Raw genomic sequence first — 24,175 nt, forward strand, 5'->3', positions numbered from 1 at the left:
CTTCCTGCCTGCCTGCTGCATAGTGATAGAGGGGCACGGAGAGCACTTTGCCAGTCCGGGGTCCACCTCTTCACAGCCAGGCCATTTGGGCAAATCCCCCCTGTACCTCTCCTACTGGAGCACAGGTTACAGTACTTTATGCTCCTGCCGGCCATAGTGCTTTGCGGAGCTCAGTGCCACTTTATTATTTGCATTATATGTGTGCTGTGTCTCTTATACTGTGTTAACACCATCACTGCATGTCAGAAGTATAGTGTGTTACCTGTACCAGTGTAGCTGCCTCTTGTACAATGACAGAGGACAGCGATAGTGACACAGGGGCTCTTTTATTGGTGTCCTGCACACATTGCAAGGCTGGCCCGAGTACCAACGGCCAGCCTGGGCAGTTGTGAGTATAGCCTGATGGCGGTCCGAGGCTACCCTTTCAAAAAGGGGCGCCATTGTAAGTGGACGGATCTGGCCAGGAGGGGAGCTTACCGCAGGGTTTGCTCCCAGAGGCCATGACACTTCCCCAGGTCATTTTAACATACTTGACACCCCTGCACGCTGCTAGAGGCTCCGGACTGATGCTGCCAGGGCTGTGCTCCAACATGTCCCTGTCTCCCAGCTGCATCTATGACTGCAGCTGCTCCCCCAGGTTCTGTGATCAGACAGTGGGGTTTAGAGCATAGTGGGACAGTAGTGGGCTCATAGCACTCCTGTGTTATATACCATGGTGTTGTTGATGGCCTGTGGCAGCTCATCTCCTTATACTGTCTCTCTTATCCAGTGATTCTATCTCAGGTTACCTATACCTACTCTCTCTGTGTGTGTAGTGTATATATTGGCAGGTGGAAAGTGTATAACTCAGGTTACACTGTCCTCTAAGGGGCCGGCTTTTCTCTGTATTACTGCTAGAGGAGGGGAGGAGCCTGGGCTGTCTCTAGGCAGTCAGAAGTTTTATCCTTTCTGGTGCTGGAAAGGTCGTGACCTCACTCTCTACCCACTGTAATCCCTGTGGCCCCTGACATCCTCAAAGAAAGAGATTTAACAGGTAAGACATAAATCTCGGTGTTCTAAGGCGAGTTCAGGGAGGATAGAAACCTCCCGTGGAGCAGAAGGGCTACAGTGTACAGTGCTGAAGATGGGGGTGACGGTACCAACCTCTTTCAGGGTTAATGGTCCGTGACTTGCTTAAGGACTGACTAGCGCACCCGCACTCCTCAGCGCCGGACACAGTGCTGCTGGGATCTCTGCTAATGGGACTCCCCGGCTGTCAGGCAGTAAAAGCTCTCTCCTGCACAGTGAAGCGGCCGCACCATCTTGGGGTGCAGCTTCTGGAGAGCGGGACCAGCAGCAGCAGCCGGTGCATTTCTACAAGGATAGAGGTTACCCAGCAATGGGGCCCTGATACACCGGACATGTAACAGTGGATTATAGGGGCCATTTTGTGAGTCGATTGACCTATTGCAGGATCCTCTCTTCAAAGCTGTGTTAACAGAGCCTGGATATATATGTCTCCATAGGGCTATCCATATTCACCAAGGTCATGGCGGAGATGTTACCAGAAAATCTGACATTTGTACTGTATGATGCCAACAAGATTGGTTGTCCTGCTTCGAAACAAACTATTGCTAGGTAGATTAGGTTGACAGTCCAGCAGGCATGCGCCTGAGCCGCTGTCCCAGCTTCTGTTTCTTTTTCAGCTCACTCTACTAGGTTGGTGGGTTCTTCTTGGGCGGTTGTGCAGAGCGGCCACTTGGTCCGGTACCAACACCTCTGTAAGGTTCTATAGGTTTGACACCCTGGCCTCAGAGGATCTTCAGTTTGGCAAATCTGTTCTTTAGGGGTCTCAGCACTCGCCCGTCCATTGTGGGAGCTTTGGGACGTCACCATTGTCCACTTGATTCCACAGTATACCCTATGGATGTTAGAGAAAAGAGGATTCTATATTACCTACCGGTAAATCCTTCGCTCATCTGTAGGGTACATTGGGCGCCCTCCTCTGTGCTTCGTTCTTCCCTGTGTTGGTCTGGTTTGATTGACTTGAGGTGTTTTTCTTGTTATACTGCTTCTATGTTGTTTACTTATACTAATGTTTCCTCCTCTCGTATTACCGTCTCCTTCGGGAACCGTTTTCCTAGACTGTGCTGTGGGAGGGGGCATGGAGGGGAGGAGCCAGCACACAGGATGTTGAATTTTATTAAAGTGCACCTAATTGATTCCCCAGCATACCCTATGGACTACAAGAAAAGGATTTACGGGTAGGTTATCTAAAATAGTTTTCAGCCAAATTTCAGCAGAAAAGAGTATCTCAGATTTTCACACAAGTCCTAAAAGTAAAGAACTAAATCAGACAAATGAGACAAACATTAAATGTTCTCATTTTTCTCTTGAGGAAACTGTTTCCAGTATCTTATATCTGTAAGTGGCAGAGTTCTGGAACTCTTAAGGCTGAGCAGATATTTTGAAGATAAATTAGTCGGGGGTCAGAGGAAAACCTGTCTAGAGATCTATGAAGTCTACAGTCACAACACATTTGAGGACGTACCATGCCACAAATAAAGATTTCGGAGGACCTGAGAAGAAGAAGAGGAGGAGGAGCTGATGCTTATCAGGCTGGAAAAGGTCACAGAACCATCTGTAAAGAGTTTGGATTCCACTAATCCACAGTCAGATTGTGTTCCATTATTACCTGCCAGGAGTGGTCGGCCTACAATGATCATGCCAAGACCAAGGTCTAATGTTCTCAGGATCACGGAGGAACCCGAGGTAGCCTCTAAGCAACTGAAAACCCTTCTAACATCAGCCATTGTTCATGAGTCCCACCATGATGCGGACACTGGACAACAGTGGTGTGTATAGCAGGATTGAAGGAGCAAGCCGCTGCTCTCTAATAAGAACATTGTTGCCTGTCTGCAGTTTGCTAAAGATCACCTGGACAAGCCAGAAAGTTATTGGGATGGTGACAGATTAGGCCACAATAGAGCATTTTAGATTAGATGAGAAGGGTTCTGTTTGGAGAACGGAGAACACTGCATTCCAGCATAGAACCCTCATACCATCTGTGCTACATGGTGGTGGTGTCATGGTTTGGCCTATTTTACTTCATATGGCCCACAATTATTGGGACAATAAACTCTGAATTATGTGAGATTATTCTCATCAGATCTGTCCATGAGCTGCATCTCAGGAGAACGTGGGTCCTGCAGCAAGACAATAACCCAAGGCCACAAGTCCTGCAGCCAAAGAACGGTTACAGATTAATACATTCATTAAGGTCGTAAACCTCAAGGATCACTTCTGTTTAGTCTCTAAGTACATTTCTACTTTGTGAAAGTTGAATTCAGCTTTATATAGAGGTAATGCAATGACCCTGGTACAGATGTGTATTCACACATCCGGCCACAATATGCCATCCAGCACAAAATGCCTCATACATCTTCCCTCAGTACATGTATGTGACACGTGTATACCACGTGTGACTGAGGCTGTATACGGAACAGACTGCGCTGAGTGATGTGATATGTGACACCTGTATACTGCGTGTGACTGAGGCTGTATACGGAGCAGACTGCGCTGAGTGATGTGATATGTGACACCTGTATACTGTGTGTGACTGAGGCTGTATACGGAGCAGACTGCGCTGAGTGATGTGATATGTGACACCTGTATACGCGTGTGACTGAGGCTGTATACGGAGCAGACTGCGCTGAGTGATGTGATATGTGACACCTGTATACTGCGTGTGGCTGAGGCTGTATACGGAGCAGACTGCGCTGAGTGATGTGATATGTGACACCTGTATACTGCGTGTGACTGAGGCTGTATACGGAGCAGACTGCGCTGAGTGATGTGATATGTGACACCTGTATACTGCGTGTGGCTGAGGCTGTATACGGAGCAGACTGCGCTGAGTGATGTGATATGTGACACCTGTATACTGCGTGTGACTGAGGCTGTATACGGAGCAGACTGCGCTGAGTGATGTGATATGTGACACCTGTATACCGCGTGTGACTGAGGCTGTATACGGAGCAGACTGCGCTGAGTGATGGGATATGTGACACCTGTATACCGCGTGTGACTGAGGCTGTATACGGAGCAGACTGCGCTGAGTGATGTGATATGTGACACCTGTATACGCGTGTGACTGAGGCTGTATACGGAGCAGACTGCGCTGAGTGATGTGATATGTGACACCTGTATACTGCGTGTGGCTGAGGCTGTATACGGAGCAGACTGCGCTGAGTGATGTGATATGTGACACCTGTATACTGCGTGTGACTGAGGCTGTATACGGAGCAGACTGCGCTGAGTGATGTGATATGTGACACCTGTATACCGCGTATGACTGAGGCTGTATATGGAGCAGACTGCGCTGAGTGATGGGATATGTGACACCTGTATACTGCGTATGACTGAGGCTGTATACGGAGCAGACTGCGCTGAGTGATGGGATATGTGACACCTGTATACCGCGTGTGACTGAGGCTGTATACGGAGCAGACTGCACTGAGTGATGTGATATGTGACACCTGTATACTGCGTGTGACCTAGGCTGTATACGGAGCAGACTGCGCTGAGTGATGTGATATGTGACACCTGTATACTGCGTGTGACCTAGGCTGTATACGGAGCAGACTGCGCTGAGTGATGTGATATGTGACACCTGTATACTGCGTGTGGCTGAGGCTGTATACGGAGCAGACTGCGCTGAGTGATGTGATACCTGTATACTGCGTATGACTGAGGCTGTATACGGAGCAGACTGCGCTGAGTGATGTGATATGTGACACCTGTATACTGCGTGTGACTGAGGCTGTATACGGAGCAGACTGCGCTGAGTGATGTGATATGTGACACCTGTATACTGCGTGTGGCTGAGGCTGTATACGGAGCAGACTGCGCTGAGTGATGTGATATGTGACACCTGTATACTGCGTGTGGCTGAGGCTGTATACGGAGCAGACTGCGCTGAGTGATGTGATATGTGACACCTGTATACTGCGTATGACTGAGGCTGTATATGGAGCAGACTGCACTGAGTGATGTGATATGTGACACCTGTATACTGCGTGTGACCTAGGCTGTATACGGAGCAGACTGCGCTGAGTGATGTGATATGTGACACCTGTATACTGCGTGTGACCTAGGCTGTATACGGAGCAGACTGCGCTGAGTGATGTGATATGTGACACCTGTATACTGCGTGTGGCTGAGGCTGTATACGGAGCAGACTGCGCTGAGTGATGTGATACCTGTATACTGCGTATGACTGAGGCTGTATACGGAGCAGACTGCGCTGAGTGATGTGATATGTGACACCTGTATACTGCGTGTGACTGAGGCTGTATACGGAGCAGACTGCGCTGAGTGATGTGATATGTGACACCTGTATACTGCGTGTGGCTGAGGCTGTATACGGAGCAGACTGCGCTGAGTGATGTGATATGTGACACCTGTATACTGCGTGTGGCTGAGGCTGTATACGGAGCAGACTGCGCTGAGTGATGTGATATGTGACACCTGTATACTGCGTATGACTGAGGCTGTATATGGAGCAGACTGCGCTGAGTGATGGGATATGTGACACCTGTATACTGCGTATGACTGAGGCTGTATACGGAGCAGACTGCGCTGAGTGATGGGATATGTGACACCTGTATACCGCGTGTGACTGAGGCTGTATACGGAGCAGACTGCGCTGAGTGATGTGATATGTGACACCTGTATACTGCGTGTGACCTAGGCTGTATACGGAGCAGACTGCGCTGAGTGATGTGATATGTGACACCTGTATACTGCGTGTGACCTAGGCTGTATACGGAGCAGACTGCGCTGAGTGATGTGATATGTGACACCTGTATACTGCGTGTGACCGAGGCTGTATACGGAGCAGACTGTGCTGAGTGATGTGATATGTGACACCTGTATACTGCGTGTGGCTGAGGCTGTATACGGAGCAGACTGCGCTGAGTGATGTGATATGTGACACCTGTATACTGCGTGTGACTGAGGCTGTATACGGAGCAGACTGCGCTGAGTGATGTGATATGTGACACCTGTATACTGCGTGTGGCTGAGGCTGTATACGGAGCAGACTGCGCTGAGTGATGTGATATGTGACACCTGTATACTGCGTGTGACTGAGGCTGTATACGGAGCAGACTGTGCTGAGTGATGTGACACCTGTATACCGCGTGTGACTGAGGCTGTATACGGAGCAGACTGCGCTGAGTGATGTGATATGTGACACCTGTATACGCGTGTGACTGAGGCTGTATATGGAGCAGACTGTGCTGAGTGATGTGATATGTGACACCTGTATACTGCGTGTGGCTGAGGCTGTATACGGAGCAGACTGCGCTGAGTGATGTGATATGTGACACCTGTATACTGCGTATGACTGAGGCTGTATATGGAGCAGACTGCGCTGAGTGATGTGATATGTGACACCTGTATACTGCGTATGACTGAGGCTGTATATGGAGCAGACTGCGCTGAGTGATGTGATATGTGACACCTGTATACTGCATGTGACTGAGGCTGTATACGGAGCAGACTGTGCTGAGTGATGTGATATGTGACACCTGTATACTGCGTGTGACCGAGGCTGTTTGCGGAGCAGACTGCGCTGAGTGATGTGATATGTGACACCTGTATACTGCGTGTGACTGAGGCTGTATATGGAGCAGACTGCGCTGAGTGATGTGATATGTGACACCTGTATACTGCGTATGACTGAGGCTGTATATGGAGCAGACTGCGCTGAGTGATGTGATATGTGACACCTGTATACTGCGTGTGACTGAGGCTGTATACGGAGCAGACTGCGCTGAGTGATGTGATATGTGACACCTGTATACTGCGTGTGACCTAGGCTGTATACGGATCAGACTGCGCTGAGTGATGTGATATGTGACACCTGTATACTGCGTGTGACCGAGGCTGTATGCGGAGCAGACTGCGCTGAGTGATGTGATATGTGACACCTGTATACTGCGTGTGACTGAGGCTGTATGCGGAGCAGACTGCGCTGAGTGATGTGATATGTGACACCTGTATACTGCGTGTGACTGAGGCTGTATGCGGAGCAGACTGTGCTGAGTGATGTGATATGTGACACCTGTATACCGTGTGTGACTGAGGCTGTACACGGAGCAGACTGCGCTGAGTGATGTGATATGTGACACCTGTATACTGCATGTGACTGAGGCTGTATACGGAGCAGACTGCGCTTAGTGATGGGATATGTGACACCTGTATACTGCATGTGACTGAGGCTGTATATGGAGCAGACTGTGCTGAGTGATGTGATATGTGACACCTGTATACTGTGTGTGACTGAGGCTGTATACGGAGCAGACTGCGCTGAGTGATGGGATATGTGACACCTGTATACTGCGTGTGACTGAGGCTGTATACAGAGCAGACTGCGCTGAGTGATGTGATATGTGAGACCTGTATACTGCGTGTGACTGAGGCTGTATACGGAGCAGACTGTGCTGAGTTATGTGATATGTGACACCTGTATACTGCGTGTGACTGAGGCTGTATACGGAGCAGACTGCGCTGAGTGATGGGATATGTGACACCTGTATACTGTGTGTGACTGGGGCTGTATACGGAGCAGACTGCGCTGAGTGATGGGATATGTGACACACCTGTATGACGCCAAGTTGGTGGCAGATGGGTCATTTCATAATGGCTGCCAGAGAAATGATCATATTTGCCAGAACTTAAGGATGTATATAAAGTTCCTTCATTCTGGCTACAGACCAGGTATGACAGCAGATTGCAGCCTGACATCTTCACCATAACCGGTTCTAATACTGAGGAAGAACTTAACTGCACAACAGGCACAGGTGTACTAATTCCTGGTGGTGAGGAAGTTGCAAATCACACTCTGCATACAGTTTAATATCACCACCTTACACCCATGTTACAGTGGGAGAGAGCGGTATGTGTGTGCTTGGGTTACACCGAGAGAGAGCGGTAGTGTGTGCGCTTGGGTTACAGTGGGAGAGAGTGGTAGGTGTGTGCGCTTGGGTTACAGTGGGAGAGAGTGGTAGGTGTGTGCGTCTGGGTTACAGCGGGAGAGAGCAGTAGTATATGTGCCTGGGTTACATCCGGAGAGAGCAGTAGTATATGTGCCTGGGTTACATCCGGAGAGAGCAGTAGTACATGCGCCTGGGTTACAGCGGGAGAGAGCAGTAGTATATGTGCCTGGGTTACATCCGGAGAGAGCAGTAGTACATGCGCCTGGGTTACAGCGCAGAGAGCAGTAGTGTGCGCGCCTGGGTTACATAACACACCCGGAGAGAGAGTGGTAGTGTGGTGTGTGCGCCTGGGTTACACCCAGAGAGCGGTAGTGTGTGCACCTGGGTTACACCCGGAGAGCGGTAGTGTGTGCACCTGGGTTACACCCGGAGAGCGGTAGGTGTGTGTGTCTGGGTTACAGCAGGAGAGAGCGGTAGTATATGTGCCTGGGTTACAGCAGGAGAGAGCAGTAGTATATGTGCCTGGGTTACATCCGGAGAGAGCAGTAGTATATGTGCCTGGGTTACATCCGGAGAGAGCAGTAGTACATGCGCCTGGGTTACAGCGGGAGAGAGCAGTAGTATATGTGCCTGGGTTACAGAACACACCCGGAGAGAGTGGTAGTGTGGTGTGTGCACCTGGGTTACACCCAGAGAGCGGTAGTGTGTGCACCTGGGTTACACCCGGAGAGCGGTAGTGTGTGCACCTGGGTTACACCCGGAGAGCGGTAGGTGTGTGTGTCTGGGTTACAGCAGGAGAGAGCGGTAGGTGTGTGCGTCTGGGTTACAGCGGGAGAGAGCAGTAGTATATGTGCCTGGGTTACAGCAGGAGAGAGCAGTAGTATATGTGCCTGGGTTACATCCGGAGAGAGCAGTAGTATATGTGCCTGGGTTACAGCAGGAGAGAGCTGTAGTATATGTGCCTGGGTTACATCCGGAGAGAGCAGTAGTATATGTGCCTGGGTTACATCCGGAGAGAGCAGTAGTATATGTGCCTGGGTTACATCCGGAGAGAGCAGTAGTATATGTGCCTGGGTTACAGCAGGAGAGAGCAGTAGTATATGTGCCTGGGTTACATCCGGAGAGAGCAGTAGTATATGTGCCTGGGTTACGCCGGGAGAGAGCAGTAGTATATGTGCCTGGGTTACAGCAGGAGAGAGCAGTAGTATATGTGCCTGGGTTACAGAACACACCCGGAGAGAGTGGTAGTGTGGTGTGTGCACCTGGGTTACACCCGGAGAGCGGTAGGTGTGTGTGTCTGGGTTACAGCGGGAGAGAGAGGTAATGTGTGCGTCTTGGTTACAGCGGGAGAGAGCAGTAGTATATGTGCCTGGGTTACATCCGGAGAGAGCAGTAGTATATGTGCCTGGGTTACACCGGGAGAGAGCAGTAGTATATGTGCCTGGGTTACATCGGGAGAGAGCAGTAGTATATGTGCCTGGGTTACATCGGGAGAGAGCAGTAGTATATGTGCCTGGGTTACATCGGGAGAGAGCAGTAGTATATGTGCCTGGGTTACAGCAGGAGAGAGCGGTAGTATATGTGCCTGGGTTACACTGGGAGAGAGCAGTAGTATATGTGCCTGGGTTACATCCGGGGAGAGCAGTGGTATATGTGCCTGGGTTACACCAGGAGAGAGCAGTAGTATATGTGCCTGGGTTACATCCGGAGAGAGCAGTAGTATATGTACTTGGGTTACAGCGGGAGGGAGCAGTAGTATATGTGCCTGGGTTACATCCGGAGAGAGCAGTAGTATATGTACTTGGGTTACAGCGGGAGGGAGCAGTAGTATATGTGCCTGGGTTACAGCGGGAGAGAGCAGTAGTATATGTGCCTGGGTTACAGCGGGAGAGAGCAGTAGTATATGTGCCTGGGTTACATCCGGAGAGAGCAGTAGTATATGTACTTGGGTTACAGCGGGAGGGAGCAGTAGTATATGTGCCTGGGTTACAGCGGGAGAGAGCAGTAGTATATGTGCCTGGGTTACATCCGGAGAGAGCAGTAGTATATGTGCCTGGGTTACAGCGGGAGAGAGCAGTAGTATATGTGCCTGGGTTACATCCGGAGAGAGCAGTAGTATATGTGCCTGGGTTACAGCGGGAGAGAGCAGTAGTACATGTGCCTGGGTTACATCCGGAGAGAGCAGTAGTATATGTGCCTGGATTACATCGGGAGAGAGCAGTAGTATATGTGCCTGGGTTACATCCGGAGAGAGCAGTAGTACATGCGCCTGGGTTACAGCGGAGAGAGCAGTAGTGTGCGCGCCTGGGTTACATAACACACCCGGAGAGAGAGTGGTAGTGTGGTGTGTGCGCCTGGGTTACACCCGGAGAGCGGTAGTGTGTGCACCTGTGTTACACCCGGAGAGCGGTAGTGTGTGCACCTGTGTTACACCCGGAGAGCGGTAGGTGTGTGTGTCTGGGTTACAGCAGGAGAGCGCGGTAATGTGTGCGCCTGGGATACATCCGGAGAGAGCGGTAGTATACGTGCCTGGGTTACACGCTATGACATGCACACAACCTGCACTCTCCTGCCACTGGCCCTTATTCAGATCTGATCGCAGTACAAATTTGTTGTCAAAATGGGCAAAACAATGTGCACTGCAGATGGGGCAGATGTAACATGTGCAGATAGTTAGATTTGGGTGAGTTATTTGGTTTCTGTGCAGGGTAAATACTGGCTGCATTATTCTTACACTACAATTTAGATTTCAGTTTCAACACACCCCACCTAAATCTCTGCACATGTTACATCAGCCCCACCTGCAGTGCACATAGTTTTGCCTGTCCACAGTAAAAAAAAAAAAACTGAAAAATCCAAAAGCTTAAAAAAATTAAATAAAAAGCGACCAGCTCTTTCAGGGCACAATCTAAGACTGCCTTAAGGGAAGTAGAAGGGGAGGAGCTAGCCACATTGTTTAATATTTAAAGTGTCCATGCTCTTCTGATCACCTTCTATTCCCCATTGTAAAGCAACTCCAGTGCCACCTAGTGGACGAAGGAGAAAATGTATGGAGAGAAGATTTGTGGATTCATTTGGGTGGGCCTGTATCCAGTCATAAATGTGGACAAAAGACTATACTGCCATCCAACCAGCATCCAGGATGACTGGCCAATGAAAGAACCCCAAGAAGTGACCTCATCACCTTATTTTGTTGATCTGTTATAACCAGTTATTTGTGGTGCAAGCCCAAGCGGTTTCTGTGAAACGCATCACTGAGCTTGTATCCAACTGCGGCGCTTGTTGGACTAACTCTTTCCCCGTTACGCTGGCGTAAAATCCTTCATTTTGCCTGGATTTACTTTTTCCGGCAACCACTTTTAAACCGTGCTTTATCTGAACATGCAGCGATGATTGCACTTCGCACGTACCGCTATAGGCTTCAAAAGTGCAATCCTCTTAAGCAAGGATTTGACTGAACAATAAACACCCTGCATCTGCTTGTAGCATGTGAGTACCAGAGTACCTCTTGCTGTCACGGCAGACATGGTCGGTGAGCGATACCTCACCCCTCACAGGGGTGGTTCCGTCATTAAGGAGAATAATGAATGCAACCAACAATGATCCGACTACTCCGGAACCTCTGTAACACACCTATGGCGGAGCAATAAATAAAACGAGACACAATAGTAACATCTAGGAAGTTTTATTTCAGGCTTTTACACTAAGATATTGCTATGAAGACAAACAACAGAGGCAGTTACAGAAACCTGTCACAGGCTTCTCAGCAGCGTAAAACATTTCCCTCCTCATTGCTCCAGCACTGACCCCCACCCAGTACCTGACCCCATGATACAGCTCCCTGCACCCACTGCCGCTACAGCCCCCCGGACATTACACAGAGCACAGCACCCATACCACAATGCTTCGGGGGTCCGTCGAGACAACGCCATCACATGATTAGCGCAGTATGATCATCAGTTTGGGGTGAGGGTCAGTTCTCTTGGTGCTGAATTTTGAGGATTCATTAAAGTGCTCAACTTACTACGGATATTTGGTAAAGGTCTGATAGTCGCAGGCGATGTGTAACTGTGCTCTGGACACACGTCTTACTGGGGGACACACACGTCTTACTGGGGGACCCCCCGACATACACCGTTTCCGAAGCTTTACCCATAAAGTTATTGCAGGGATCTCTAGGAACCAAGGCGGCCTAGCTTCCTCCTTCCCTAGGGACCGTCACCCCAATGACCATGAGTTTATGCTGCATGGCCAGTAAGGGACAATATATCGTCACAATCTGTCACACGTTATGTTACCGGGACTAGCGGCAGAGAGCGCAGGATGGATTACATCACGCAGCGAGACATTTGGCACATAGGGAGAGAAGGGATTATATACTGCAATTACAGGACATAAGGACAGATGTTGGAGAACCAGGTGCAGGACACGGCCAGTATTGCCGGACACCAACATACCGGAGCCTGCAAACATCTACACCGGAGTCCGGTCCATCTGTCACCTGTATTCGTTAGTGTAAGCGTCTAGCTGAAAAACGTGATACAAAATTGCAGAGACATCCCGACCGGATGTATAATCACTGCGGAGCCGTAACCGGTACCGTGGATAAACCAGTAACAGATCCGGAGCCCCAGGGCCCTTGTTCCAATTCTTACAGCTCCCCCATTGCTCAGTTACACAGGGCGTAATTGTATCAGGATGTAGAATGGCCGTGATATAACAGGGTGAGGTCACGGGGGGGGGGGGGGGGGCGACAAGACTAGGAATTATTCACATAGAGTGGTCGGAATGACGGACATTACAGGGGTGACAACTGGGGACTCTGGATAAACACAGACTGGAAATGCTGGAAGTTATAACAGGAGACCTTCCCCTAGATAATATGTGATGTATGGGAACACATTATTAAAGGGGTGGGGGAAGAGCAGTCCTATAAATGGGCACTGTGGAGACCTTTTCCCTTGCAGAACCAGGTAGGAGACGCCAGTTACCCTGCACGTCTCTCTCTGCTGGGGATGTGCACACAGCCAATGTTATACTTGTACATCATCCAAACACAGCAGGACTAGATGTGACCACTGCCACCCTAGGACTTAGACCACTGCCACCCTGGGACTTAGACAACTGCCACCCTAGGACTTAGACCACTGCCACCCTGGGACTTAGACCACTGCCACCCTGGGACTTAGACCACTGCCACCCTGGGACTTAGACCACTGCCACCCTGGGACTTAGACCACTGCCACCCTAGGACTTAGACCACTGCCACCCTAGGACTTAGACCACTGCAGCTTCTCCTGTACCAGGACGAACGGGGAAGATGACCGCCATGAATTAGTATTAGCGTAGTGGCTTATCTACTCTACAAGTGATTGGCGTTGATTGCCGCCTTGGCAGGGGGCAGATCTATGTTAAGACATAACAGATATTAGTGGGCAGCGAGAACACAGACCATACGTAAGTAACATGTGCGTAACCTTCTGCACCGATCAATGTATGGCAAGGTTTACCTTCAGCCAAGCTCCCAAGCCAGAAACGCCAGTCTTACGGAAACAAAGGGAATGGGGTGACCCGGGAACAGCACAGGCGGGAGGAGGGGTGTGGATACGGTGGGTGGGGGTTAGAGCATATGACAGACCATTTCGGCTAAATCCTGAGAGGTTGAGCATGGAGAACATGGTTACAGACTATCAGACCACTGCAATTTTGTCACATTTTAAATGTCATTTTATTAGAAATCATGCAACAAATTTAATACAGATATAAAAAAATACAAGTGCAATAAGAATGTTGTGTAGGTAGAGTGTGTCGGGTACGATCTCGCTCGGCCGCACTGCTCTCGCCCGTCTATTGTAGACTATTTACAGGTCAGTCTTTAGTGTCTTTCACAGCACATAAAATGTTAGTTCAAACCACAAAAAAGGTACAAAAAAAAAAAAAAATAACCGTTTATTTCTACTTGCTAAACCTTCAGACGATACGTGTCCTTACATTGCTTCCTTCTCTGGGGAAGGCACCTGTCATCGCGCTCTCCCCTTCATATCACAATTACCCAGCATTCCTCGTCCAGACCCGTGTCACACAGACACGGTCACTGGATCTACACTACGTCCCATAACTCCCAGAGCCGGATCGGCTCTCATCACCTCCCCCGAGGTCCACGTAATGAAGGACCCCGCTGCTTTCCTTCGCTCCTGGTATGGAGGGCGCAGTCCCCGGATAACAGAGAACCTCGGTAAAGTACATGGAAGGAGAGGTAATCTGATTCACAGGTCCTGGCAGACATCACATACACAGCGTTTCCCATGGTAACATGCCTCTGCCCAACATAACTGACCCCACCCTTCAATAATAGAACAGAAAAAAACAAAAACAGTCACAACTGCTCGATATGTTATGTAGCTAGCACTGCAGAGCCCCCAGTCGCCGACTAAGGAGACCGGGATATGAGATACGAAAGCATCGCAGAGAGAAGTACAGGAATTCCACAGCAACGCAAGACGGAGTTCTGGAATCCTACAGTACAGACGAGTCTACGTTGTGTGCAAGTGTCATATATATATATACTTAACATTTATCATTATTAATATTAAATAATTATACAGGAACACAAGGTCGCAATGGGGATGGCGTCACAGAGCAACCGAGGTAACCGGCCGACGGTGGCTTCCTGACCCTGGTCTCTGGCTGGGTGATGGGACTGCCCGCTGCGCCGTAACCTCGTTCTCCCACCCGCAGAAGACAATTTACAGATTGTCGTCATTTGCGATTTGTTCATTAAATAAGAATACACGTGTTTATGGGACTGTACGCGCTCGCGCCATACACACGGGAAGAGCTGTGGTACAGTCCACGGACTTGTTCTAGAAAATGACCAGAAATAAACTGCTAAAATACACCCAATTCATAGAAACCGTCCTAAAAAGACACAACAGACAATTCATTACACAGCGCATCTGCCTTCCACCCCCACCATCACCGTAGCCAGACACCAGGTGAAGACCTCGGGCCGGCCATCTCTCAGAAAGTGCAGAATGTGACTGATGGGGGGTACAAAGCCTTGCGGTGGAAGAAGCGGCAGATGGACCCCTTGCCCTCTCGCTGGTGCGCTATGGGTGGAGCAGGGATGTAAGTGCTGGATGAAGGCTGATTAGGGTGAAGACACCTTCTCCGTGGTCCATCTCTCGCTGGCAGCCCGACGAGCTCTTAATCTGCAGGGAAACAGTGTGACGATTTCGGAGGTGGGTGGAGAACAAGTGGGAAGGAGGAGATGGTGGGAGTTGTACAGGGAGGAGATCAGACAATGAGAGAGATGGGAGACGACACCACAAATTCATCATTAGATGCCTGGAAAATAAAAGCATTTGTTTCTGAGATAATACAACTAAGCACTAATCACACAAACACATCACTGTCAGTAACCGCAGAGACCACTGGGGAGGGGACCAGTCACAGTAACCGCGGAGACCACCAGAGGAGAGGGGACCAGGAGACCGCCAGAGGAGAGGGGACCAGGAGACCGCCAGAGGAGAGGGGACCAGGAGACCGCCAGAGGAGAGGGGACCAGGAGACCGCCGGAGGAGAGGGGACCAGGAGACCGCCGGAGGAGAGGGGACCAGGAGACCGCCGGAGGAGAGGGGACCAGGAGACCACCAGAGGAGAGGGGACCAGGAGACCACCAGAGGAGAGGGGACCAGGAGACCACCAGAGGAGAGGGGACCAGGAGACCACTTGAGGAGAGGCGACCAGTCACAGTAACCGCGGAGACCACCGGAGGAGAGGGGACCAGTCACAGTAACCGCGGAGTCCACCGGAAGAGAGGGGACAAGTCACAGTAACCGCGGAGACCACCGGAGGAGAGGGGACCAGTCACAGTAACCGCGGAGACCACCGGAGGAGAGGGGACCAGTCACAGTAACCGCGGAGACCACCGGAGGAGAGGGGACCAGTCACAGTAACCGCGGAGACCACCGGAGGAGAGGGAAACAGTCACAGTAACCGCGGAGACCACCGGAGGAGATGGGAACAGTCACAGTAACCGCGGAGACCACCGGAGGAGATGGGAACAGTCACAGTAACCGCAGAGACCGCCGGAGGAGAGGGGACCAGTCATGTGCAGGAGGGGCCGTCTAATGGAACAAGATGGCCGCTTTATATGTGTAATCACAGACACATCACTGTCAGTAACCGCGGAGACCGCCGGAGGAGAGGGGACCAGTCATGTTTAGGAGGAGACTGTCTGATGGGGCAGGATAGTCTATTAACTGGTCTCTATCCCAGCCTAGCCGTAACAGTATCACATGTACAATGACATACATCCCTCTATCCCAGCCTAGCCGTAACAGTGTCACATGTACAATGACATACATCCCTCTATCCCAGCCTAGCCGAAACAGTATCACATGTACAATGACATACATCCCTCTATCCCAGCCTAGCCGAAACAGTATCACATGTACAATGACATACATCCCTCTATCCCAGCCTAGCCGTAACAGTATCACATGTACAATGACATACATCCATCTATCTATCCCAGCCGTAACAGTATCACATGTACAATGACATACATCCCTCTGTCCCAGCCTAGCCGTAACAGTATCACATGTACAATGACATACATCCCTCTATCCCAGCCGTAACAGTATCACATGTACAATGACATACATCCCTCTGTCCCAGCCTAGCCGTAAGTGTCACATGTACAATGACATACATCCCTCTATCCCAGCCTAGCCGTAACAGTATCACATGTACAATGACATACATCTATCTGTCCCAGCTTAGCCGTAACAGTGTTACATGTATAATGACATACATCCCTCTATCCCAGCCGTAACAGTATCACCTTGTACAATGACATACATCCATCTATCCCAGCCTAGCTGTAACAGTGTTACATGTATAATGACATTGTACATATGATACTGTTACAGCTAGGCTGGGACAGATGGATGTATGACATGCATCCCTCTATCCCAGCCTAGCCGTAACAGTATCACATGTACAATGACATACATCCCTCTATCCCAGCCTAGCCGTAACTGTGTCACATGTACAATGACATACATCCATCTATCCCAGCCTAGCCGTAACAGTATCACATGTACAATGACATACATCTATCTGTCCCAGCCTAGCCGTAAGTGTCACATGTACAATGACATACATCCCTCTATCCCAGCCTAGCCTTAACAGTATCACATGTACAATGACATACATCCCTCTATCCCAGCCTAGCCGTAACTGTGTCACATGTACAATGACATACATCCATCTATCCCAGCCTAGCCTTAACAGTATCACATGTACAATGACATACATCCCTCTATCCCAGCCTAGCCGTAACAGTATCACATGTACAATGACATACATCTATCTGTCCCAGCCTAGCCGTAAGTGTCACATGTACAATGACATACCTCCCTCTATCCCAGCCTAGCCGTAACAGTGTCACATGTACAATGACATACATCCCTCTATCCCAGCCTAGCCGTAACAGTGTCACATGTACAATGACATACATCCATCTGTCCCAGCCTAGCCGTAACAGTGTTACATGTACAATGACATATATCCATCTGTCCCAGCCTAGCCGTAACAGTATCACATGTACAATGACATGCATCCCTCTATCCCAGCCTAGCCGTAACAGTGTTACATGTACAATGACATATATCCATCTGTCCCAGCCTAGCCGTAACAGTGTCACATGTACAATGACATACATCCATCTGTCCCAGCCTAGCTGTAACAGTATCATATGTACAATGACATGCATCCCTCTATCCCAGCCTAGCCGTAACAGTATCACATGTACAATGACATACATCCATCTGTCCCAGCCTAGCCGTAACAGTATCACATGTACAATGACATACATCCCTCTATCCCAGCCTAGCTGTAACAGTATCACATGTACAATGACATACATCCATCTATCCCAGCCTAGCCGTAACAGTATCACATGTACAATGACATACATCCATCTGTCCCAGCCTAGCCGTAACAGTATCATATGTACAATGACATACATCCATCTATCCCAGCCTAGCTGTAACAGTATCACATGTACAATGACATACATCCCTCTATCCCAGCCTAGCCGTAACAGTGTCACATGTACAATGACATACATCCATCTGTCCCAGCCTAGCCGTAACAGTATCACATGTACAATGACATACATCTATCTGTCCCAGCCTAGCCGTAACAGTGTTACATGTATAATGACATACATCCATCTGTCCCAGCCTAGCTGTAACAGTATCATATGTACAATGACATGCATCCCTCTATCCCAGCCTAGCCGTAACAGTATCACATGTACAATGACATACATCCATCTGTCCCAGCCTAGCCGTAACAGTATCACATGTACAATGACATACATCCCTCTATCCCAGCCTAGCTGTAACAGTATCACATGTACAATGACATACATCCATCTATCCCAGCCTAGCCGTAACAGTATCACATGTACAATGACATACATCCATCTGTCCCAGCCTAGCCGTAACAGTATCACATGTACAATGACATACATCCCTCTATCCCAGCCTAGCTGTAACAGTATCACATGTACAATGACATACATCCATCTATCCCAGCCTAGCCGTAACAGTGTCACATGTACAATGACATACATCCCTCTATCCCAGCCTAGCCGTAACAGTATCATATGTACAATGACATACATCCATCTATCCCAGCCTAGCTGTAACAGTATCACATGTACAATGACATACATCCCTCTATCCCAGCCTAGCCGTAACAGTGTCACATGTACAATGACATACATCCATCTGTCCCAGCCTAGCCGTAACAGTATCACATGTACAATGACATACATCTATCTGTCCCAGCCTAGCCGTAACAGTGTTACATGTATAATGACATACATCCATCTATCTATCCCAGCCTAGCCGTAACAGTATCATATGTACAATGACATACATCCATCTATCTATCCCAGCCTAGCCGTAACAGTATCATATGTACAATGACATACATCCATCTATCTATCCCAGCCTAGCCGTAACAGTATCATATGTACAATGACATACATCCCTCTATCCCAGCCTAGCCGTAACAGTATCACATGTACAATGACATACATCCATCTGTCCCAGCCTAGCCGTAACAGTGTCACATGTACAATGACATACATCCATCTGTCCCAGCCTAGCCGTAACAGTGTCACATGTACAATGACATACATCCCTCTATCCCAGCCTAGCCGTAACAGAGGGATGTATGTCATTGTACATGTGACACGGTTACAGCTAGGCCTGGGACAGATGGATATATGTCATAGTACATGTAACACTGTTACGGCTAGGCTGGGATAGAGGGATGTATGTCATTGTACATGTGACACTGTTACGGCTAGGCTGGGACAGATGGATGTATGTCATTGTACATGTAACACTATCCCAGCCTAGCCGTAACAGTGTTACATGTACTATGACATATATCCATCTGTCCCAGACCTAGCCATAACAGTGTCACATGTACAATTACATATTATCATCATGTAGGATCTAAGTCTCTTGCTGGCCTATTGTACTGTGCTGGGGGAACTGGTTATCTGTAGTCTAGAACAACCCCTCCCCCCCTCCATTACCAGCACCTGTGGAACCAATAAATGGATTCCCACGGGACAGGTGGGGCTACAACTAATATGACCCCCCCCAGAGTCCGGTCACCGTAGCCGTGGTTCTTACTTGTCTCTGGTATGAGGGTATTGAAGCTCTGGATTTCCCTTTGGTTGCTGCCGTTCACGGTTGGCGTCTCCCCTACGCCATTTTCTCGGGTGTCCTCGGCTATTGTTTCTATGGGTGCCGCTACGTCACTGTTCTGTGGAGGCGTGGCCTGGCCCTCCCCATTTTCCTGTGTCAGGGTAAGAGAGAAGACTCTTACTAACAAGCCTTTAATGTGCTGGGGGACAGTAACATCAGGTATTGCAGCACATACCCGTGTCAACCCCACACGTTACCTCCCACTATTGCTGTAACTCACCTTTACCACTTCCTGTGCTATCTGCTTCGTCACTTCCCCTTTCTTGGCGTTTCCCTCGGACTTGGAGTCAGCGCCACCTACAATTATAACCAGAATTGCGTCACTTGGCAGCTGCGCTCCACAGATTCGCTGTAAGCTCAGCCTGATCCCCAGGAAGTCACCACTTATCTCCTCTGAAAAGCCGAGTGCAGCCTCCACCACACTGCAGCCCCTACCCCAGAGTGCAGCCTCCCCCCACACTGCAGCCCCTACCCCAGAGTGCAGCCTCCCCCCACACTGCAGCCCCTACCCCAGAGTGCAGCCCCTACCCACACTGCAGCCCCTACCCCAGAGTGCAGCCTCCCCCCACACTGCAGCCCCTACCCCAGAGTGCAGCCTCCCCCCACACTGCAGCCCCTACCCCAGAGTGCAGCCTCCACCACACTGCAGCCCCTACCCCAGAGTGCAGCCTCCACCACACTGCAGCCCCTTCCCCAGAGTGCAGCCCCTACCCACACTGCAGCCCCTACCCCAGAGTGCAGCCTCCCCCCACACTGCAGCCCCTACCCCAGAGTGCAGCCTCCCCCCACACTGCAGCCCCTACCCCAGAGTGCAGCCTCCCCCCACACTGCAGCCCCTACCCCAGAGTGCAGCCTCCACCACACTGCAGCCCCTACCCCAGAGTGCAGCCTCCACCACACTGCAGCCCCTTCCCCAGAGTGCAGCCTCCACCACACTGCAGCCCCTACCCCAGAGTGCAGCCTCCACCACACTGCAGCCCCTACCCCAGAGTGCAGCCTCCCCCCACACTGCAGCCCCTACCCCAGAGCGCAGCCTCCCCCCACACTGCAGCCCCTACCCCAGAGCGCAGCCTCCCCCCACACTGCAGCCCCTACCCCAGAGTGCAGCCTCCCCCCACACTGCAGCCCCTACCCCAGAGTGCAGCCTCCACCACACTGCAGCCCCTTCCCCAGAGTGCAGCCTCCACCACACTGCAGCCCCTACCCCAGAGTGCAGCCTCCCCCCACACTGCAGCCCCTACCCCAGAGTGCAGCCTCCCCCCACACTGCAGCCCCTACCCCAGAGTGCAGCCTCCCCCCACACTGCAGCCCCTACCCCAGAGTGCAGCCTCCACCACACTGCAGCCCCTTCCCCAGAGTGCAGCCTCCACCACACTGCAGCCCCTTCCCCAGAGTGCAGCCTCCACCACACTGCAGCCCCTACCCCAGAGTGCAGCCTCCACCACACTGCAGCCCCTACCCCAGAGTGCAGCCTCCCCCCCACACTGCAGCCCCTACCCCAGAGTGCAGCCTCCCCCCACACTGCAGCCCCTACCCCAGAGTGCAGCCTCCCCCCACACTGCAGCCCCTACCCCAGAGTGCAGCCTCCACCACACTGCAGCCCCTACCCCAGAGTGCAGCCTCCACCACACTGCAGCCCCTACCCCAGAGTGCAGCCTCCCCCCACACTGCAGCCCCTACCCCAGAGTGCAGCCTCCCCCCACACTGCAGCCCCTACCCCAGAGTGCAGCCTCCACCACACTGCAGCCCCTTCCCCAGAGTGCAGCCTCCACCACACTGCAGCCCCTTCCCCAGAGTGCAGCCTCCACCACACTGCAGCCCCTACCCCAGAGTGCAGCCTCCACCACACTGCAGCCCCTACCCCAGAGTGCAGCCTCCCCCCACACTGCAGCCCCTACCCCAGAGTGCAGCCTCCCCCCACACTGCAGCCCCTACCCCAGAGTGCAGCCTCCACCACACTGCAGCCCCTACCCCAGAGTGCAGCCTCCACCACACTGCAGCCCCTACCCCAGAGTGCAGCCTCCACCACACTGCAGCCCCTTCCCCAGAGTGCAGCCCCTACCCACACTGCAGCCCCTACCCCAGAGTGCAGCCTCCCCCCACACTGCAGCCCCTACCCCAGAGTGCAGCCTCCCCCCACACTGCAGCCCCTTCCCCAGAGTGCAGCCTCCCCCCACACTGCAGCCCCTACCCCAGAGTGCAGCCTCCCCCCACACTGCAGCCCCTACCCCAGAGTGCAGCCTCCCCCCACACTGCAGCCCCTTCCCCAGAGTGCAGCCTCCACCACACTGCAGCCCCTACCCCAGAGTGCAGCCTCCACCACACTGCAGCCCCTACCCCAGAGTGCAGCCTCTCCCCCCATGCCTCTCCTTTGCCAGAATGCAGCCACCCCCACGCTGCCAGGGCACAACCTCCTGGTATGAATCCTACCATTTACCTGGCTTGTGCTTAATATTCGTTTTTGAGCCACACTTGGCAGCAACCTTTGATAAGTCAACTTTCTTGTTCAGGATTTGCACCTAGAAAAGGAGAAGAAACATCAATAACCAATAACCCCACCCGTTACTGTGATCAGCCGCCGCCGCCACAACATCTATCATCCCCATTCCTTAAATACATGGCCGGGGTTCCCTGAGCCAGGATATCTGGAGATACACAGGGTTACTTCCTGCTGGAACATTCATAATAAGAGAAGGAAACAGTGATGAATCCAGACAGCAGGACGAACCTACAGCAGGAAGCCCATGGGACAAATGGAGCATTAATCATGGAGAAAAGCGGATATTTTGGAATGAAAACTCCTTGGTTAAAGGCTGACAGTTCAGTAGTGAGGACAGAAGGAGGTGGTGACAGTGACCCCATTACTCACATTGGCACCGCCTGCTTTCATGTTGCTGGATGAGGGCGGCTTTGCAGCATTTGTTACCTGTGAATAATATGTTATTTAGTTTGTTGTCAGATTGGAGAGAAGGAAGAGACGGGGCCGTCAGGCAGGGTGGCCAGCAGGGCCGTGAGGCAGGAGAGAGGCAGAGTGGCCAGGCGGGGCCGAGAGGCAGGAGAGAGGCAGAGTGGCCAGGCGGGGCCGAGAGCAGGAGAGAGGCAGGGTGGCCAGGCGGGGCCGTGAGGCAGGGTGGCCAGTCGGGGCCGTGAGGCAGGAGAGAGGCAGGGTGGCCAGGCGGGGCCGTGAGGCAGGAGAGAGGCAGGGTGGCCAGACGGGGCCGTGAGGCAGGAGAGAGACAGGGTGGCCAGGCGGGGCCGTGGAGGCAGGAGAGAGCGGCAGGGTGGCCATGCGGGGCCGTGAGGCAGGGTGACCAGGTGGGGCCGTGAGGCAGGAGAGAGGCAGGGTGGCCAGGCGGGGCCGTGAGGCAGGAGAGAGAGGCAGGGTGGCCAGGCGGGGCCGTGAGGCCAGGAGAGAGCGGCAGGGTGGCCAGGCGGGGCCGTGAGGCAGGAGAGAGCGGCAGGGTGGCCAGGCGGGGCCGTGAGGCAGGAGAGAGCGGCAGGGTGGCCAGGCGGGGCCGTGAGGCAGGAGAGAGCGGCAGGGTGGCCAGGCGGGGCCGTGAGGCATGAGAGAGAGGCAGGGTGGCCAGGCGGGGCCGTGAGGCAGAGTGGCCAGACGGGGCCGTGAGGCAGGAGAGAGGCAGGGTGGCCAGGCGGGGCCGTGAGGCAGGAGAGAGCGGCAGGGTGGCCAGACGGGGCCGTGAGGCAGGAGAGAGCGGCAGGGTGGCCAGGCGGGGCCGTGAGGCAGGAGAGAGCGTCAGGGTGGCCAGGCGGGGCCGTGAGGCAGAGTGGCCAGACGGGGCCGCGAGGCAGGAGAGAGGCAGGGTGGCCAGACGGGGCCGCGAGGAAGGAGAGAGGCAGGGTGGCCAGACGGGGCCGCGAGGCAGGAGAGAGGCAGGGTGGCCAGACGGGGCCGCGAGGCAGGAGAGAGGCAGGGTGGCCAGACGGGGCCGCGAGGCAGGAGAGAGGCAGGGTGGCCAGACGGGGCCGCGAGGCAGGAGAGAGAGAGGCAGGGTGGCCAGACGGGGCCGCGAGGCAGGAGAGAGAGAGGCAGAGTGGCCAGGCGGGGCCGTGAGGCAGGAGAGGGGCCGGGTGGCCAGGCGGGGCCGTGAGGCAGAGTGGCCAGACGGGGCCGCGAGGCAGGAGAGAGCGTCAGGGTGGCCAGGCGGGGCCGTGAGGCAGAGTGGCCAGACGGGGCCGCGAGGCAGGAGAGAGGCAGGGTGGCCAGACGGGGCCGCGAGGAAGGAGAGAGGCAGGGTGGCCAGACGGGGCCGCGAGGCAGGAGAGAGGCAGGGTGGCCAGACGGGGCCGCGAGGCAGGAGAGAGGCAGGGTGGCCAGACGGGGCCGCGAGGCAGGAGAGAGGCAGGGTGGCCAGACGGGGCCGCGAGGCAGGA

General features: G+C 52.4%; 1 protein-coding gene across 8 annotated transcripts in view; it reads right to left on the bottom strand.

Moving 5' to 3' along the window:
* Positions 1-11,651: 11,651 nt before the first annotated feature.
* MAP4 (microtubule associated protein 4) overlaps positions 11,652-24,175 on the bottom strand; it is a 137,711-nt gene continuing 125,187 nt past the window's right edge. For 4 of the 8 annotated variants that reach the window (XM_083186600.1, XM_083186598.1, XM_083186602.1 and 1 more), the window contains 5 exons: positions 22,653-22,709; positions 22,221-22,302; positions 20,004-20,080; positions 19,709-19,874; positions 15,190-15,329 (listed from right to left, as the gene is read on the bottom strand). In XM_083186600.1, coding sequence (XP_083042726.1) covers positions 15,322-15,329; positions 19,709-19,874; positions 20,004-20,080; positions 22,221-22,302; positions 22,653-22,709 — 390 coding nt within the window. In that variant the 3' untranslated portion in view covers positions 15,190-15,321. Of the gene's footprint in view, positions 15,330-19,708; positions 19,875-20,003; positions 20,081-22,220; positions 22,303-22,652; positions 22,710-24,175 lie in introns of all 8 variants that reach the window. The other 4 variants (XM_083186601.1, XM_083186605.1, XM_083186604.1 and 1 more) reach the window with 2 other exon arrangements.

The sequence above is a fragment of the Crinia signifera genome, chromosome 5, assembly GCF_055691185.1.
Source record: "Crinia signifera chromosome 5, ASM5569118v1, whole genome shotgun sequence".
Taxonomy (NCBI): domain Eukaryota; kingdom Metazoa; phylum Chordata; class Amphibia; order Anura; family Myobatrachidae; genus Crinia; species Crinia signifera.